Below are 19398 nucleotides of genomic sequence, written 5' to 3'. Positions count from 1 at the left end.
CCACCACAATAATTTTTTGACGGTCATAAGTACCCTATTAATGATAGTTTTACTAGATCTGTGGTACTGAATGTGAACTATTCTAAGTGTGAATCTTTTACTCTTTCAGGTTTTAATTATTTGTAGATTTTAAATATTTAATTAAAAGAATATATCTCTGGTCATTAAACTCACTGATTCCAACAATTTTTTTCTGCTTGGTCCTTGTTATTAAGTTCAAAATTGTTTAATCTAATTGATGAAAGGGATTCATTTGGGTTGCAAATGTTTGGTTTCAGTTTTTGCAACATATACATGTTTCATTTTTGGCAACTAGCAGAGCATATTGAAGAACAAGCCTAATTTAGATGGTTAAATACCCAGATGCAGTCAAAATTGTCAATAGTTAATAATCATCTATCTATTTTTATAACTAAACAATTCATTTACTTTTCAAACTCAGAAGCATTGTGCTCTATAGCCAACTTTGGCACCTCACAGAGTAACTCGCCAGTTTTCAAAGATAAATGTATCTCTTCCATTCAAATATTTGTAATCAAGATTTTACTATTAGGAGCCCACACCAGTTTTATGCTAATCCTCGAGTAATACCACTAACAACAATTCTTCTTTGTTTTCCTGTGACCTATTTTCTCACTTGAATTAATTAATAGCCAACCCCACCTTCCCCAGGAATTTTACGAACATTCAAAGGTTCAAAGGTCTTTTATTGTCACGTGTACCAATTAAGTTACAGTGATATTCGAATTACCATACAGCCATACTTAAAAAAAAGCAACAAGACACACAACCACATAAAAGTTAACATAAACATCCACCACAGTGGATTCCACATTCCTCACTGTGATGGAAGGCAATAAAGTCTAATCTTCTTCCCTCTTTATTCTCCCGCGGTTGGGGCATTCGAACCATCCGCAGTCGGGGCGATCGAAGCCCCCGCGTCGTGATATGCATTTGGTAATTTGCTGACAGCTCTCTTTGGAGGAAATCTGAAACCCATGCAGTCATAAGAGAAGATGCAATGTCCACACAGAACCTGAGGTCAAAATTAAATATGCATCATAGAACTATTTACATGTGATAGAGAACTTTCAAAATCATGTAAAGTAATAGTGTAACTGTTTTTCAGTTTAACCTGGACATGCAAAGTGTTATCAAAACTCTTCTTCTTCCCCTCCCCCCCCCCCCCCACTTCTCTGTGTGTGGATAGTCCAACTCAGATTGCCACAATTCATTTTATTTTGTTATTATTGGTATTAACATACTAAACAATGATTGGATATAAATTGTTTATTACATTGTTTGCAGCTATGCCCAATAAAGATTTGACTATGAGGCCTGGTTGTTGAATTAGTGAAAGGCAAAGTCTAAATGTGACATAGTTGTTTCCAACACCTTAATCGAATTGGACAGTATCATCCACTCCTAAAGATCTGAAATATTGCTGAATGGATTTCTATGGTTAAATGTATGCTCATTTATATCAATGAAAACTAAATTTCATACAAAATGTATAAATGAGCATAAATTTGTTCATCAGAAACCAGATTAAAAAAATAGTAAAAAAAAATAAAACGTTTCATTTACATTAATGCTAATCGTTTTGTTTCCACAGATTTGCTTACAAAGATGAATATGAAAAATTCAAACTTTATCTGACTATTATCTTGTTGCTTGGTGCAATATCTTGCATGTTTCTGCTGAATAGGTAAGGCTTTTTATTTGGTCCATCCTTGAAATGGAGGGCAACTGGAAATGTACTGTTTTAACTTGGGCCGTAGTACCCAGCTTTCTGCTTTTGCCAGATAGAGTCAAAATTCTCTTGCATCATGCCAGTCTTTTTTTGTCTATAAACAAATCGGGGGACTATGTGTAAATACTGCTGTAATTTCTACATGGTGAAACCAAAATGTATAAAAATGGCCTTTATTGAAATCTGACAGTGTGCACTTTTACCACATGTGATTTTTTTTCTATTACAAATCTGACATTGTGGAGTACAGAGGCAAATAAATAAATGATGGGTTTTTGTCCCAAACATTATGGAGGGCACTGTATGCAAATATTTTGGCTTGCATGTTATCATGGAATAAGTGTGTGATAGAGATGAATTTCTGAGGGCAACTGAATTTAGGAAGGGTATTTACTCTCTCTGTTGACGGGGTCAAAGGCTTTGAGGACAAAATAGACCCTGAAGAGATGTTGGAGATGAATAATCATGATCAATCATAGAAACATAGAAGCATAGAAAATAGGTGCAGGAGTAGGCCATTCGGCCCTTCGAGCCTGCACCGCCATTCAATATGATCATGGCTGATCATCCAACTCCGTTTCCTGTACCTACCTTCTCTCCATACCCCCTGATCCCTTTAGCCACAAGGGCAACATCTAACTCCCTCTTAAATATAGCCAATGAACTGGCCTCAACTACCTTCTGTGGCAGAGAGTTCCAGAGACACCTGCCACAGACCTGTCAGATCTGATCTGTCGAGAATTACTAGAAGCTAATTGACAAAACACTCAGTGCTCTAAGTTTGCAAGTTTTATCTTCCTTCTTGAGAAAATAAACCAGTTTATGGACATCCAAAGTTAGAGGTCCAGCATAAACCTGGAATCTGAAAATTGTGGCAATCAAGAGCGCAGAAAGTTGCCGACAAACCAGCCATGTGTGGGCTCTTCAGTACTGTTGAAGCCATGTAAAATCCCCACAAGGTGAACTCATTATGGACAGGGTGGCCGAGCAGTTTGTGCGGTTTAAGACGCGCGCACACGCACACACACACACCCTAAACCACAGCTAACAATCTGTGGAGGAAGGAACTGCAGATGCTGCTTTTGATGGAGGGAGTGACTGAGGGCAGGGGAAAGGTGAGGGAGGGATTAGGGGCGGGGATGAGGAAAAGGGAAACATTCTGGGGTGAGGAGGGAGATGTGGGGGGATTGACAGAGAGGAAGGGGTAGGGAGGGAGAGGGGGAAAGTGGGGGGAGGAGGGGGAAAAGAGGTAGAGGAAGGCAGCGTGGGAGGTCAGGAGGGATAGTGGGGGGGGGGATAGGGAGAGGTGAGTGGGGGATAGAGGGATAGGAGTGGGGTAGGGAGGAGAGAGGAGTTATGGAGGGAGGGAGGCAGTGACTGAGGGTAGGGGAGAGGAAGGGAGAGGTGAAGGAGGGATTGGGGGATGGGAGGAGGAGAGGGGAAAGAAGTGGGAGGGTGAAGAGGAGGGGAGGGAGTGCTGGGGGATGAGGGGAAATGAGCCCTGCCTGTGCCGTTGGGGGGGACGGGTTGCATTGAGGGAACGGGCGAGTGGTGGAATATTGCATTGGGGAACGGGTTGCATTGGGGGACCAGGCCTCCCGTGTGACAGGGACCCAACGGGTCCCACTTAGTCTAGTTTTGTTACTAGAAAGTAAATATGTTCTAAGTGTTTTTGGCTTAATAGAATTCATTCATTCATTCGTCATCGTTGAAAACATTAGTGACTCAGTGGTGCTGGTTTCCAACGGGAACGATGACGGACGCACCACACGTCTCTGTCCTCCAGTTCCTGCGGACTTCTGCCGTTGGAAGTATAGGATTTTGGTGTGTGTGCTTTACCATCATTCTTTACAATGCTATGTACGACAGTGATCGCAGTCTGAGGAAAGGTCTCGACCCGAAACGTCACCTATTCCTTCGCTCCATAGATGCTGCCTCACCCGCTGAGTTTATCCAGCATTTTTGTCTACCTGCAAATTCTACTGAGGTGTGGGTGGCCTCCTTTGACAGGTCTTGTCTTTGGTCCTGCCGGGGATCCATAGCCCCCTCCTCACCTGGCAAGCCTGGTGGGGGAGAAGGTTTAGTTGTTGACTATCCGACCATGGAGCAGGTAGCACAGGATAACATGGTACCTGTGGCGGGGGGATCTCCCCCCGACCTGACTAATTGAAGTTCAAGGTAAAATGGACACATTTAGCAAGAATATTTCAATGATGAACTTCACTTGAGTAGGCAGTAAAGAACAACTATAACATGGGTGGGAAAAGTTGTTCCAGAACTGTTGATAAGCGAGGATGTAGAACATTCCACACTTTTGGCATTAGTCCAATCCATAATGTACTGCATGTTCTGGTAGAAATTAGACCGTGTTGCTTAATGGAAGATTAGAATGGATTGCAAACTGTATTTGTGTTAAGGGGAAACTAGAACATATCTTTCAAATTCATTTTTGATAGTCTGCATCATGCAATCTTTTTCTGTTTTAGTCAGAACTGCAATAAATTGAACTCTTTTAGTAACATTTACACTTTTTCCCCAGGGTAATTGATGAAATATTTAACTTCCTGTTGGTCTGGTATTACTGCACCTTAACAATAAGGGAGAGTGTTCTTATCAGCAATGGATCAAGGTAAGATGACACTTGGTGTTTGATATCTTTTTAATACATTTAAACTAGAATGCTACACGTTGGAAATATCTTCCCCACCCAGTCACCTACTATTTACCCTGACACTAACAACATTACATGCACTGTTTCTATTTTTTTCAACTTTTCAGTCCAGTGATTAATGTCAAGACTTGGTTGCACTCATCTCTTTTACTGGAAGGCAGGGGAAATTTCTATATGTGGTGTCAAGTCCACAGCAATCCGCTATGTGGATGCTGTGGATGATATTTGCACCAACTCCCTGTTTTGCGTTGATCTGCCAAGCACTCCCAAAAATTACTTTTTGCTTAGTTTGCAATCAGCCAATAGGTACATGCTCGCTTCCCATAATGTTTTGAAACTTGTAAATTCTAAATTTTTGAGTGAGACAGCCGTGGCAGGTCTTGCATGCCATCGCTTCCTACAAGGCAAAACTAAGTGGCAGCTCGAGTGATAGTGAGGCATCACTTCTGGTCAAGTTCAATGTGTTGTACACATGCTTCGAATGGGGGAACATTGATGCAGATTCTCGGGTCCCCTTAGCCCGCAATCGCATTTGTAATCACGGTCACCGAGGCAAGCTTCAGCTCAATGTGAATATTGATACATATACAGTAGAGGGTGCTCTACTGAAGCTTAGCCTTGCTAGGTCATGTCATCAATAACTTATTGCACATATAACCTATAAGATGTTCTTTAAATGCTTTCTACCAATGGAGAGTACAGAAAATGTTATGTTTTCTTCACACTAATGCCTTTGGTTATATCGAACCCAATAATTCCCTAAGGAATATTTTTTTCTCTTTTTAGTTTACACCTTTTTTTGTCTCGAGCATCTCAAAGATTTTGCTGAAGCTTATTCAGTTGGATGGCAGTAAGTAGTTCTTGATTCACGAGAAAAATATTTGATTTGATTTTTATCATTCACAACAAGAGAAAGTAACTCACTCAGGCATAGTTTGCATCAGCCTTAGATCAATATTGTTACTCTAAACAGAAATATCTGCATTGGAATTGAAAGTATAAGTTATTTATCAACTTGCAAAGAAACAACAAACATTTGGAATTCTGTTCCATCTTGAAGGAAGGTGGGAATTGCATGTTACATTCAGATTGCAGACGCAAACAGACCCTTCGGCCCAACGAGTCCGCCACCCAGGAGTAATCCATTAACACTATCCACACACCAGGGACAATTTACACTTATACCAAGCCAATTAACCTACAAACCTGTACGTCATTGGAATGTGGGAGGAAACTGAAGATCTCTGAGAAAACCCATGCGGTCACAGGGAGAACGTACAAACTCCATATAGACAGCACGCGTAGTCAGGATCAAACCCGGGACTACTGCCGCTGTAAAGCAGCAACCCCACTGCTGCGCCACCGGGCTGCCCTGTGACACAGTTTGCCTTTTATTTTTTGTAACAGGATTGTTCTGCAACCAGTCTACACTATTAGAGCAAAAATGAGTGTCGAACAAGAGCTGAAAAAGATGTGGTCATAGTTTCTGCTGTCTCTGACTTTGAATAGCATATGTTGCAATTTGACTTGTACCTTAACTCGCTGACTGGTTAGCACGCAACAAAAGTGTTTCACTGTACCACGGTACATGTGACAATAAACTAAGCTAAACCTTTTGAATTTTTAGAACCAGTTGATTTCAAGTGCATTACAATGTTGTAGTTTACAGGGTTTAAATTACTTTCTCAATTATGTCAATTTTGGGGCATTTTCATCAACATATATTTGTCCACAACAAATTTGCAATACCTCAATACTTCAACTATTCATTCCTATTTTGCATTAGCAATGGATATTAGTTAAAATGTAAGTAGACTGTCTCACCACAGGTGACCCAGGTCACTTTGCTGATGGGGATTTTATATATTTGAATTTTTTTTAATGTAGTCCATTGCTCACCTTGGAAGATATTTAAATTTTGTGAAAGCATCTGACAACCCTGTGGTTATAATTTGTAGTTCGTAGGAATCACTGAGTGGTGAGTTACAAATGATCTGAGATTGTTCAAACATGGCATTCACATTGTTCTTTGATCCCATGAATAACAACTGACACACACCCAGTCCTTTGCTCAAGTCTGCCACACCCTAAATCAGTATTATCAGTATTGTTATGTGGAGAATTATTGTTCTGAGCTATAGGGAGAGGTTGAGCAGGCTATGAATCTATTCCTTGGAGTACAGGACGATGAGGGGTTATCTTATAGGGGGTGTACAAAATCATGACGGCATAGATCAGGTAAATGCGCAGTCTCTTGCCCAGTGTAGGGGAATTGAGAACCAGAAGACATAGATTTAAGGTGAAGAGGGAAGAATTTATAAGGAATCTGAGGGGTCATTTTTTTACACATAGGTAAGTGGAACGAGCTGCCAGAGGAGGTAGTTGAGGCAGGTAATGTCAAAACATTTAGACAGCTAGATGGGTAAGATAGGTTTAGTGGGATGTTGGTCAAACACTGGCAGGTGGGACTCGTGTAGAAGGAACATGTTGGCCGGTGTGGGCAAGTTGGGCCGAAGGGCTTGTTTCCACACTGCATGACTCTGTCAGTGAGCACATCAATTATTTGTTGATTTTGATCAATATCAGTTTTAGCCACGTGGTTGGTTGCACCCAAAGATATATTGGAAAGTTAGATTAAAAAGTGAACATGATTTCCCTTTTCAAGGACCTGCTAGTGATAATAAATTTCTGAATTTTGTTTAATTATGAACTTGTGGATGTGGAAGTTATTTGGTTGGAAAGATAATTGGCCTACATATTTATTAAAAAAATAAAAGTCTAGGATTTGAATGTGAATGTGCACAAATAAACAGTTTGGATTGATGATTTTAACAGAGATATAACTGGCATTTATTCAGAAACGGCATGGGTGTAACAAAGGAAGCAGCCATCGTGACATCTGCAGTTTTTCTTAAATACATTTTCATACTGGGTAGGCAAAATAAATTTAAATTTTGTTTCCTTATTCACAGAATTATTTAAGTAGTTAAAACAATCATGGTGCATTATCAGAGAACATGCATCTGTTTTGATGCCTTTTATTTTCGATTGTGCACACTGCATTATAAGTGATCTTGGAAGTGTTTTTGAGTCTAAGCAGTAATGTTTTATCTTTTCCTACTTTATTGTTTCTTTTATCTGATAGAATTAAAGGCTGGTGGGTGTCTCATCATTATGTATCTACATTCCTCTCAGGGGTAATGTTAACATGGTAAGTTTCAAGCATTCTTTCATAGACCAATATTGTCTGTGGGGGGGGGGGAATGTACATTCTAATATATTGGGCAAAAATAAGCCATTGACACAGTAAAATTCATAGCAACCTGCTCCCCTCCCCAATTATTCAGTGGAATACAGATCACGACTTATAATACAACATACAAGATGCATTTATTTGTCACGTGTGCCAGTTGGCACAGTGAAATGTAATCGCCATACAGCCATACAATAAAAATAAAGAACACAACATAGAGTTGATAGAGTTCAACGTAAAACTTGTCCTAAATCAGAATGGCTCATAACTCCAACCTCTAGTATGCACTGTGTTAATCAGTCTTGGCTCAGCAGTTAACTTGCAAAAAGCAAAGTGAATCTCTATGCCTGATTTGTGATACTGAGAGACAAATATAGATTTATGCATGTGCAAACATTAGATGAAATGTTAGCCCTTGTTCAAGGGGACTGGATTACAGAGGGTTGGAAGTTATGTCATGGTTTTGTAAACGTCCAATTAAACCAGAACAGGGCAATTTAATTCCATTCTGAGACCCAAAAGGATTTTTGTCACTAAATCTGTGGTGTAGCTTTGTTAGTATGATACTAAGTATTCCAGCCAATTCATTTTTAACCTTTATTAAAGCTGAGCTGCTTGGTAATGATGTCGGAAACTTTTCACATTAAAGATTAGTGGGAGAGTAGAACTCTATCGCTTTTTTTGTGTAAAGGTTGTTCAGGCTAAGTGAATTGAAAGTCTCAGGCTAAAATTGGTAGATTTTTCTGGCACATGGATGTTGAATCTGATAGGTGAATGGTAAGACACACCAACCATGATGAACTTGAATTTGAAAATTTGGATTGTGACTGAATGGCCTGCTTCATTTCAATGTTCAGATTACATTGAGCTGTTGTCCACAATTCACTAATCAGTTTTCATTCACTAGTAAACCATGCTTTCAAGGCAAAAACAGGATAAGAAACTACTTGTGATTTTTGTTTTATCTAGGTATTAAATTCTTAATTGCACATATTACTTGTACACAAATGTAATTAACACTTCAGCTTGATAGCAAATTTTATATGCATTCTTCTGAACTTATTTTTACATTTTTTTGTTTTTAAGGCCAAATGGGTTAATGTATCAAATGTTTCGCAGTCAATTTATAGCATTTTCTATTTATCAGAGTAAGTATTTGATTCTTTTATTTCTCTTCATTTTTGAAATGTATTACTGAGATTTTGTTCACCTACTTGGAAAGGAAGGAGCTTTAACTATGAGATGTATCCATTAAGAAAAAGGGTGTCTATTGATCTTGCATCAAAATAGAAATTTTGTGTATTCTCCTGTAGAGTTTACTTGGTGGATGCAATTGGAATAATGGGATGATTAAATGATGAAAAATACTGGAAACCATGTTAGTTAGCAACCGTGGAGACAGAAACAATTGATCTTCTGGCTTCATTGCCTAGCCATCGCAACTGAGAAAAGCTTTTGTCTGCCAATTTGAAGGGAAAAGAGCAGAAAGACCAAAAAGGTAGAACTGTGATGGGATAGCAGCAGGGATTGAATTGTTGATGGAGGTTGCTGAAAGAGAATGTAAAGGCTTGAAAATAAGAAGAGATATGTCTGGTGGGGTATAAATTACAGATGATGAATAATTTCAGATCTAATCGGGCTGGGGTGTTTTAGATTTTTTTTTAAATGAAAATCTTCTAGAATGTGAGGTTCAACTGTTGCATGGCTGTTTATGTGAAATTCAGTGCCAAAGTCCCACCTTCATCACTCTTTCCGTTACATTTAATGACAGTATCACTTCCACTTTCTGTCCGTGCATAGAATTGGAAGGCTTTCTTGCTTTTTTTGTTCCCAGTTTCTGTTCTGCTCCTTTGTGGTTCATCTTTGAACAAACTGTGCTTCCTCTTCACTGTCTCACTCGCGCATCTTGTAAAGACTCAATTTCCTAGTTTTTCTATTCCTTCGGACCAGTTGTTCTGATGTATCTATTGCCTTAATTGTGGGTTTCCCTCAACAATGGCTGACAAAGCCATGACTGCTCGATTTCCTGAATTTCTGCTCTTGCCTAAAACAGGAATGTTTTACCTTGTTAATGTAGAACATAGAACAGTACAGCTCAGGAACAGTCCCTATGGCCCACAATATCTATGCGGAACACCATGTCAGATAAACTAATCTCATCTGGCTGCACATAATCAATATTCTTCCTTTCTCTGCATATCCATGTGTCTACTAAAAACATCTGATACTCCAGTATTGTATAGGGTTGTATCCACCACCACCCCTAGGAGCACGTTCCAGGCACCCAACACTGGCTCAGCCAGGACCGAGTCTTTTTAGATGAAGTAGCTAGTCATGTATTACTTCAAAGTGATTATACTATATATTTGGTTCTCATAGTGCTGTCTCCTCTGCAGAGGATATACATCATGTATGTAGACTGTGGAATTCCTTGGAATCTTGATAGTTGTCCTGCTGAAAACAAATCAAATTTTTGTCAAAACTTACCCATTTAATGTTCCATATTGCAGCAAAGTATCTAACTTGCCTTGATTGGAAATAAAAGATGCAAGGAAAGATCCTTTGCTATTTATTTCAGTTTGTAATTTTCATCTCTGACCACCCTAGCTTCAGGGAATATGCATTCATAGAGTGTTCCACCTATTTAAGCCTGTTTGAATTAAGATGTTAATATATTACCAGTAATGTAGATTAACAATACAAGTTACCAAGATTTTTTATGCTTACTAGTATTCTAAAGACCAGTCGATTCTAATTGTTGAATTAAAATTTTAACAAGATTACTAAATTCTTGATTTGAATCTAACAAGAATCTTGATTCTAATTTAACAAGATTACTAAATTCTTTCCTTTTTTAAAATTCATTTGTAGGAATGTTTGAAATGTCCAGAGGAAAAGCTGAACATTAATGGACTAGGTCAAAATGTTCCAAATTTAAAATAATTTTTAGTTTCTGCCAGAATTATAATTTCTTCTCACCCCCCCCCCCCCCCCCCCCCCCCCCCCCCTCCTCTTTACTAATAGTGGTATTCGCAGCATTACATTACATTCAAAATCCCAGTGGTTGTTAAACATTACAATTGGAGAAGTTCCTACTCTAGTTCTTGCACTAAACGTTCTTCCCTTTATCGTGTATCTGTACACTGTGGATGGCTTGATTGTAACCATGTATAGTCTTTCTGTTGACTGGCTACAATGCAACAAAAGGTTTTCACTGTACCTCAGTATACTTGACAATAAACTAAACTGACATTTTTGGACATAAGCACCCAAGTAGCTGTAAAGCAGCAATGGCAATTTCCTTATCAAATATATATATATATATAGATAGATATAGATAGATAGATAGATAGATAGATAGATAGATAGATAGATAGATAGATAGATAGATAGATAGATAGATAGATAGATATAGATATAGATAGATAGATGGATAGATAGATAGATATAGATGGAAAATTGCAATTTAATGGCAATATTGCACTTTGGAGCAGTTGCATGTTTTTTTTAGAGGATTGAGCATTGGAACTCCAGATTGGGTCAAACAATATTACCTAGGCAGGACAGGCTACATGGCACAGAGCCTAAAGAAGATTTGAAACAATATAGGTATTTTGTAAGCAAAGTAATTGTAAATCCTATTAAAACCTGCTAAAGATTGTGAAAAACATTATCATTATTAGTTGCATTGTCTGCCAAGAATGTATGATTTGGATTTTAATTTTAACCTCCATTTATGTTTAGGTTGTGTGCAGTTCTTGCAGTATTATTACCAGAGTGGCTGCCTTTATAGATTGCGGGCTTTAGGAGAGAGGGATCACATGGATCTTACAGTGGGTATGTGATTTAGCCTTTGTTTACCTAAAGATCTTAAATGGTTAAAATCTAACCTCACTGGCTTAAGTAGTGTAAAAGAGTAAAAGGCATTCTGTCGTCCCCATATCTTTGAGAGAAGGGAATGCGGGCATCATCGGCTCTATCTTTCTTTCTTTGCTCCCCAATCACTATTAATCGGTGCTAGCTGTGGGAGTTTTTTTTCATATTGAATGAATTCCTGGTACTCAATGGGTTACCTGTTGATCCAAGTGAGAGTCACACAGCTAACTGTTTTAAAATGATTACTCATTATCAATGTGGTCATTGTCTCCAAAGCTGATGTTTATTGTCTGTTCATAGCTGCCTTTGAGTAATTTTGAACTATTGCATTATCAACGTGATGAAGATTATTCCACCATAATGTTAGATGTTTTGATTAGTTTAGAGATACAGTGCAACAACATGCCCTTTGGCTCACCGAGACCATGCCGACCAGCGGTTCCCATACACTAGCATTATCCTACACACACTAAGGACAATTTACAATTCTTAATAAAGCCAATTAACCAATAATCCTGCACGTGTTTACAATGTAGGAGAAAACCTATGTGGTCATGAGGAGAATGTACAAACTCTGTACAACCAGCACCCGTAGTCAGGAATAAACCCTGGTCCCTGGTGCTGCACCACTGTGCCGCTGTATTTGATGATTTAAACTCAGAAAGCATGCATGCAGTAGTTTGCATTTTGAATCTGTTGGCTTTGTATATTTTTCATATGTGTGCAAGATTTTATTTTACAGTGAACTCTGCCCCCACTGCAAGTTTCCCCCATTCCTATCTCATATCTCACTTCTGTGTGTTGGTTATTTTTATTAATTGCAGAAGGATTTCAGTCATGGATGTGGAGAGGTTTGACGTTTCTCCTTCCATTTCTTTTCTTTGGTCATGTAAGTGAAACAAAATTAATCTTTCTTAATAATAGTTTGGAATAAGGCTTTGAGATGTTTTCACTGCAAACACATGGAGATTACAACATGGATGAAGCCTATTTGGCCCATTGAACCTGTACTATTTGGCCCATTGAGCCTGTACTAACGCTCTACAACCACAATGCATCTAGCTCCCCCCCCCCCACCCACTCCCTACCCTTTTCACCATACCCCCTACAAATATTTTCCTTTTGCATACTTATCCAATGCCCTATATAAATTTTGAGGTCTACCTCTGCACCTACTATTCATCATTTGCTGTGGATTTTCATGAGAAACTAAATTTCTTCACGTTTTTTTAGAATTTTCTTGGCAGTCGCCCTCCTGTTGTGTCCCTAGATGATGGCTGTGCCTGGGAAAACACTTTCTCTCTGCCTGTTCTGTCCATACCTTGATTCTAAACAGCCTGATCAGATCTCCACACCACCTGCTCTGGACAATCATAGACAATAACTCCAACTTCAGTGGTCTATCCATGTTGTTCGCCCCCTATCCCTTAAGCTATTTTGTTGAATCTTCTTTCTCTCCTTTGCTAGGCCCTAACTCCTTTTACAATACTACTTGATCACACATCCATACTTTTTTTAGATTCCCTCTTCAATTTGCTGCTATTGTTTTGCTCTTTGACTCTTTTCTCCTTTACTTCTGAATTTTCTGTATTAGTTTTATCTTTGTTTGTGTTAGCAATCTGGCCCCTGTCACGCTTTCTTTACTGCTTTTTAAAAATGTTTTAATTGATTGAAAGACACAGCATGGAAATGGGCCCTTCAGCCCACCGAGTCCACATTGACCATCACTCACCCATTCACACTAGTTCTATGTTGTCCAACTTTCTCATCCATTCCCTACATACCAGGGGGTATATTTGTATAGACCAATGAGCCTAGAAACCCACACATCTTTGGGAACATACCATCTCTACACAGACAGCACCCGAGGGGAAGATCGAACCTGGATTTTTGGTGCTGTAAGGCCGGCAGGACTACCGACTGTGTTGCTGTGTGCCCACTTCATGGTTGTCCATAAAGCTGACATTAATTTCTCAAAGATAGACACAAATGCTAGAGTAACTCAGCGGGACGGGCAGCATCTCTGGAGAGAAGGAATGGGTGACGTTTTGGGTCTAGACCCTTCTTCAGACTGATGTCAGGGGAGCGCTGGTACATAGTTAAGGAAGTGTATAGATAATGAAGTGTAAGATATGAAAACAGGACAAAGGGAATGGAGATCAAGGAAAATGTAGAATAGACCATTGTTAGTTGGGAGGTAACAACTAAACAATTAGAGATAAAATTAGACTAAGAGGGACCCATTGGATCCCATGTTCACACGGCCTTCCTGGTCCCCCAATGCAATACTCCACCTCTCCATCAATTCCAATATTGGTGGCCAGTGGGGAGGCTTTCTGGAGTGCTAGTATGGGTTGTGGGCTGAAAGGACTGGTTTCCAGAGGGCTAGTATGGACATTGATGGGCCGAATGGATTCTTGGGCTGGAAGCTCTGTCGCTCAGGGCTGGTGGGCTGGCAGCTCAGTCACTCAGGGCTGGTGGGCTGGCAGCTCAGTCACTCAGGGCTGGTGGGCAGGCAGGTCAGTCACTCAGGGCTGGTGGGCTGGCAGTTCACTCATGGCTACTCCTTGAAATTCCATTTAAAGCAGAGTGCAGGCCACCAAATGCCGTTTCATAGGATTTCAAGCAGAGTACAGGCCACCAAATGCAGTTTCATGGCATTTCAAGCAGAGTGCAGGCCACCAATGCAGTTGCATAGCATTTCAAGCAGAGTGCAGGCCACCAAATGAAGTTTCATAGCATTTCGAGCAGAGTGCAGGCCACCAATGCAGTTGCATAGCATTTCAAGCAGAGTGCAGGCCACCAAATTGCCAAACAACTAATTGCATTGTCATTAAGGGCTAACAAATCATTTATTGCAAGTACATTGCAGACTCACAGTTCAGTTGGTTCACAGCTTAGAATCACAGTTGCGGACTCTCATTCGCGATCTTCCAGAGTGACTGACTGAATTCCAGGCATCCGGGGTTTTATAGTCCTGTTCAATTACGATTTTACTGGCAATACTGGTTCCAATTTACTGTTCCCATTACATTGAAATACTTTTAAGTAATGGAATATCATTTTGCATGAGATGGAACTGTGTGGAATTTATACCATCTGCTTAGATTTATCAGCATTATTACTGCTGTACTGCAGCAAGTGCACGTTAAAAACTGCCTTCAGGTGATCGTAATCCCATGATGGCTTAGAATTTTATCCAGCAAATAAATCGGCTTTACACGCTAGCTGGGCTCTGGTATCTGCAGATCTAGCAGTTAAAACAAAGGCATTCTTAGCCTTGCAATTAGATCAGAGTTATTATCAAGTTATTATCCTTATTATCCTTGGCTCCCACTGATCTCAGTGGACTTTCGCATGGGTGCATGTTGAGGGATGGCAGGGTTGGACAAGGAAAATGTCCCGTGTCACTTGGCCTTTGCAAGTTACTAGATGAGCTCATTAGTTGCTTCTGAAACTGTGCTAGAGGAAAAAGGTAAATCTCCAGCAGGAATGTGGACATCGTAGCAGAGAAAAAAGAACATAAAATTCCAGTGTATCCATGTATATTAAATTTCATTTTTGTTTTATTTTAGTTTTGGCAATTGTACAATTCACTCACTCTTTTTGGACTTTCACAACATGAAGGATGCAAAGAATGGCAAGTGAGTACATGACAGTAAAATTGCTTTTATGAAGTTGTTCTGAGATTGACCTCCAGCATATTATATTTATAGTCCAGACCTTGCTGCAAACTATGAGAGTTTACATGATGCTCTATATTGTATCATCATAAAATGCCAAAACAAAACCTCCCTCACATATGAGCATACAAATTAGGAGGAGGAAAGGCCATTCAGTCCCTAAACCCTTCTCTGCCATTAATAAGATCATGGATGATCTGGTTTTAACCTCAACTCAGCATTCTTGCCTAAACCTGTACCCATTCTTCCCCCTACATCTCAATATCAATCTTAAAATAGTCAAATACTCCTTCACTCCCTTTGGAGTTCCAAAAACACTAAATTGTCAGAAAACCTCATCTTGTCTTACTTAAATGGCAGCTCCCTAATTTTAACAGTGACTAATAATTCAAGATTCTTTGAAAACAGAGAGCATAATCTCACCACACCTTTCGAGACTCCTCAGAACTTTGTTTCAATCCAATTCCTTGTTACTCCTCAAAACAACAGTGTGTACAAGACTAGACTGTCCAATCTTTCCTAAATTCTCAATAAGAACAGCAGATATATTTCCTCTAAAATACATCAATTAACTAACTGAGCTTCTGTCACAATCCTATATTATTGTTTATTAGCTATCTAATTTCAGAATTGTTGTAATTAACTGTGATTTAAATTTCCATCTCCAGTGGTGGGATTTAAACTATAGTCTCCAGGGAACAAAGACTGCAGAGGCAAAATAAAGTGCTGGAGAAACTCAGCCGGTCAGGCAACATCTGTGGAGGGAATAAACAGCTTTTTTTTCAGGTTGGGACCCTTCAGATTGATGGGATAAGAGGGAGAAAGCTGGAAAACCTCTGTTGCAGCTTTCTCTCCCCCCCCCCCCAATCCACCCAAGACGGGTTCCCACCCAAACCATTGTCCATCCATTTCCATCCATGGATGCTGCCTGACTTGCTGAATTCCTCGAGCACTTTGTATTTTCCATGGAATTTAAAATCTCATCTCCACATCCTCAAAACCACACTACCTACACTACAACTATTCTCCTAGTTTTTCAATTTGACAGAAAACATATCTTGGACCATAAGAACATAAGCAGAAGAAGTAGGCCATTAAACCATGAGCCGATGCTGCTGTCACTTAGATTATTTGTAACCTTGATTGCTTTCTTCTTTTACCACAATGACTATTGATTAAACCCTAGTCTAAAAAAAAGTATCCACCTCTGGGTGGAATATACATCATAGCTTGGTTTTCCCAGTTGTCTAGGGCAGAGAATACTGTGATTCGCTGATTCCCTGAGAGGAGACTTGCATGAGTCTTTTTAAATGTTTTTATAGTTTCTGCTTCAATTATCCCCTCCGGCAACTCTTTTCAGATACCCGCCACCCTCTGGTCCTCAGATTCCTATTAAATCTTTCCCTCATATCTTAAACCTATGTCCTCTGGTTCTTGATTTCCCCTAGTTGGGTAAAAGACTATGCATCTACTCTATTGTGATCTTATACACCTCTTTAAGATCATTTCTCATCTTCCTACATTCAAAGAACATAGTCCTAGCCTGCCCAACATCTCTCTATTGTTCAGGCCCTCAAGTCCTTTCAGTTTAAAGATACAGCACAGAAACATGCAGAAGATAGACACAAAAAGCTGGAGTAACTCAGCGGGACAGGCAGCATCTCTGGAGAGAAGGAATGGGTGACGTTTTGGGTCAAGACCCTTCCTCAGACTGAGATACTGCCTGTCCCGCTGAGTTACTCCAGCTTTTTGTATCTATCTTCGGTTTTAAACCAGCATCCGCAGTTCCTTCTTACACAGAAACAGGCCCTTTGGCCCACTGAGTTAACATCAACCACTGATCACCCATTCGCATTAATTCTATATTATCCCACTTTCTCATCCACCCCCCTATGCACTACAGGGGCAATGCACATATTTGGGATATGGGAGGAAACCCCATGGGATCAACCCCATATGGTCACAGGGAAAATGTGCAACTTTGTACATACAGTACCCAAGGTCCAGATTGAACGCGGGTGTCTGGCGCAGTAAGGCAGCAGTTCTACCAACTGTGCTACTGTGTAAAGTGTATCTTTTTTACCCTGAATCTTCCTCCTCATTCTAGATTCTGACACCCCAGTGGGTCATTCACATCACTCTCACAATCTTGTACCAATAAAAATTATCTCGTTCTCTTAAATTAAAGAGAGTTGTAGATGGCCAGACTAGAGAATCTTGAAGCCGTAATTTACTACAAGATCTGACTGAATTTCTTCAGAATTGCTACCAGAGCACTTTTGTGATCAGTTAATTGAAAATCATGCATCCTTGAATATAAGCCAATCTTCTGTCTTACTGGAGCACAGTAATCAATCTGACTTGTGAATTTTGCCTGACTGAAGCTCTGCATATCCCCAAGTGAGCAATGAAGGTTCCAGCAAATGTATTTAATAAACTATTTCAATGTGCTTTTCATTTTTCTTGTGGAGAAACTAATTTTCTTGCATTTAGAGGTTGGTGGGGATAGTCACAATTTGAATAACTGCTGAACCTAGTTTTGATTTTTTAAGTGGTGATGACACTCAGCCGGGTCAGGCAGTATCTGTGGAGGGAATGGACAGACTACTCTTTGGGTTGGGACTCTTCCTCAGACAGATGGTGTATGGGAGACAAAGATTGAAAAGAGTGGGGGTAGGGCAAAGCCTGGAAAGTCATAGGTAGATACAGGTGAGGGAGGTGTGTGATTGGCAGATGGGTGGAGTAAGTGATAAGGTGAGACGTATAAAGTAGACAATCGGGTATTGGGTAAGGCAAGTGAAATATAAAGCTGGAGGGAGGAATATCTGTAGAAGGGGGAACAAAGGGGAACCATGGGGCAAGCATATTGATTGTGGTGGAGTAACTCGGCGGATCAGGCAACATCTGTGAAGGGAATGGGTAGGTGACGTTTCAGACTGATCGTAGTAGTGGGGAGAAAGTTGGAGATGGTACAATACCTAGCAAATTATAATGTTTACAGGTGAGGGGCTTCTGTTTTATTATTTGTATTGTTTTTTTTAATTTAAATCTTTTTATTTGAATTTTGAATTTAACAGCAATTTGCATACATACAATGATAACAGACAGTGATAGTCAGGACATAATTGTACAACAGTATGTAAACGACCCTCAAAACCCTTACCCTTACCCTTACCCACCCTCGCCACCCGGGGACAAACAACACTCACATACGTACACATCCACACAAATACGATAAGATAAACAAAATGGAAAAAAAAAAAAAAATTGTGGGTAGGGAGGGGGGGGGGGGGTTGAGGGGATAGCAGCTGCAATAAGACAGAGCAGTGATAGAGGGCACTCAGTCCTCTTCCGAGTCCGGAAACAAGTTAAGAGAGTTAACAAGTTCCAGGAAAGGGTTCCATGTATCTAGGAATGTCTTGGTAGAGCCTTTGAGAGAGAACCTAAGTTTTTCAAGCTTTAAGTTGTAGAGCACCTCCTTGATCCAGCGGGCGTGTGTCGGGGGACAGGTAAGCCTCCAGTTAAGCAAAATCAGTCTCCGGGCTAACAAGGTTGTAAAAGCCAGGACCCGCTTCAACGCAACAGAGAGGTTGGTGTTGGGAGGAATACCAAAAATAGCTGACAGTGGGTTTGGAGGAATAGTCTGGCCATAGGCTCTGCTTAGCACGTCGAAAGCACTCCTCCAAAAGGTTGCTAGCTTAGGGCAAGACCAAAACATATGACTATGGTTGGCAGGGGATTGATTGCATCTGTTTTTGTCTTGTTTTTGTAAAGGTGTCTTTAACAGCAGGGTATATTCTAGATAATCTTGCGTTTGTGTAGTGGACTTTGTGAAGGACTTTGCATTGGATTAGGCCATGACGGGCACATATGGAGGAAGAATGGATCAAATCCAAGGCAGAGTCCCATTGCTGGTCTGTTAGTTTCGTATTCAGCTCGCCCTCCCATACAGCTTTTAATGAGGTATGAGGTTTCAATATAACCGACCCTAACAAGTTGTACAAAAAAGAGATGCATTTCTTCCGGTTGGGATCTAGAGCTAGGATGGAATCGGTCAGGGTTTCAGGGGGACGATTTGGGAAATGGGGGATAATCTTCTTCCCAAAATCCCTAATCTGGAAAAAACGAAAAAGGTGGGAGTTTGGGAGGCTATAGTTGGACG

General features: G+C 40.1%; 1 protein-coding gene across 2 annotated transcripts in view; it reads left to right on the top strand.

The window, feature by feature from the left end:
* The window catches only part of tmem120b (transmembrane protein 120B), a 37985-nt gene that overhangs the window by 15894 nt on the left and 2693 nt on the right, over window positions 1-19398 (top strand). For both annotated transcript variants that reach the window (XM_055655727.1, XM_055655726.1), the window contains exons 5-11: window positions 1616-1708; window positions 4293-4382; window positions 7570-7635; window positions 8764-8825; window positions 11422-11514; window positions 12378-12442; window positions 15129-15197. In XM_055655727.1, coding sequence (XP_055511702.1) covers window positions 1616-1708; window positions 4293-4382; window positions 7570-7635; window positions 8764-8825; window positions 11422-11514; window positions 12378-12442; window positions 15129-15197 — 538 coding nt within the window. The remainder of the gene's footprint in view (window positions 1-1615; window positions 1709-4292; window positions 4383-7569; window positions 7636-8763; window positions 8826-11421; window positions 11515-12377; window positions 12443-15128; window positions 15198-19398) is intronic.

This window comes from Leucoraja erinacea, chromosome 25 (assembly GCF_028641065.1).
Source record: "Leucoraja erinacea ecotype New England chromosome 25, Leri_hhj_1, whole genome shotgun sequence".
NCBI lineage: Eukaryota > Metazoa > Chordata > Chondrichthyes > Rajiformes > Rajidae > Leucoraja > Leucoraja erinaceus.
This window is presented reverse-complemented; position numbering and strand designations above follow the sequence as displayed.